The sequence below is a fragment of the Penaeus monodon genome, chromosome 28 (genome assembly GCF_015228065.2).
Source record: "Penaeus monodon isolate SGIC_2016 chromosome 28, NSTDA_Pmon_1, whole genome shotgun sequence".
In the NCBI taxonomy this organism is placed as follows: Eukaryota; Metazoa; Arthropoda; class Malacostraca; order Decapoda; family Penaeidae; genus Penaeus; species Penaeus monodon.
The window spans coordinates 12,549,400-12,549,776 of record NC_051413.1 but is presented as its reverse complement, the minus strand read 5'-3'; the positions used below and the strand labels follow the sequence as shown (position 1 = coordinate 12,549,776).

At 39.5% G+C, this 377-nt stretch overlaps 1 protein-coding gene across 1 annotated transcript in view; it reads left to right on the top strand.

Annotated features, from left to right (window-relative positions):
- LOC119591367 (probable serine racemase) overlaps positions 1–377 on the top strand; it is a gene marked incomplete in the record, with an annotated part of 15,061 nt that overhangs the window by 7,100 nt on the left and 7,584 nt on the right. The window contains 1 exon segment of the mRNA XM_037940107.1: positions 98–212. Coding sequence (XP_037796035.1) covers positions 98–212 — 115 coding nt within the window.

The following is a 377-nucleotide window of genomic DNA, read 5'->3' as shown; positions in this document are numbered from 1 at the left end:
TATTGATTTGTACATTGCTTTATAGCGTGTCTTTCTCAAAGCAGTATACAAATGTTCACAAGCTTATATTGATAATCCTGTCCTTTTTCAAACCCAGGAAGAAAATGTCTGCAAAAATAGCAAACGAGACGGGCAAGACAATCATCAGCTCTTCAGATAACTATGACGTGATGGCAGGGCAGGGAACAATAGCCCTCGAGCTGTTAGAAGAGGTAGGTATTCTTTTCATTTTTGTCATTGATATTATTCGACTGTTTATATGTGTACAAGCTTTTACCAAAAGGAGTGAGTGAGGTTGAGAAGTACATACTTTCTCACACAAATACAGTCATGTGCACAGGCTCCCACTCCCACTCTTGCTCACAAACATACACACG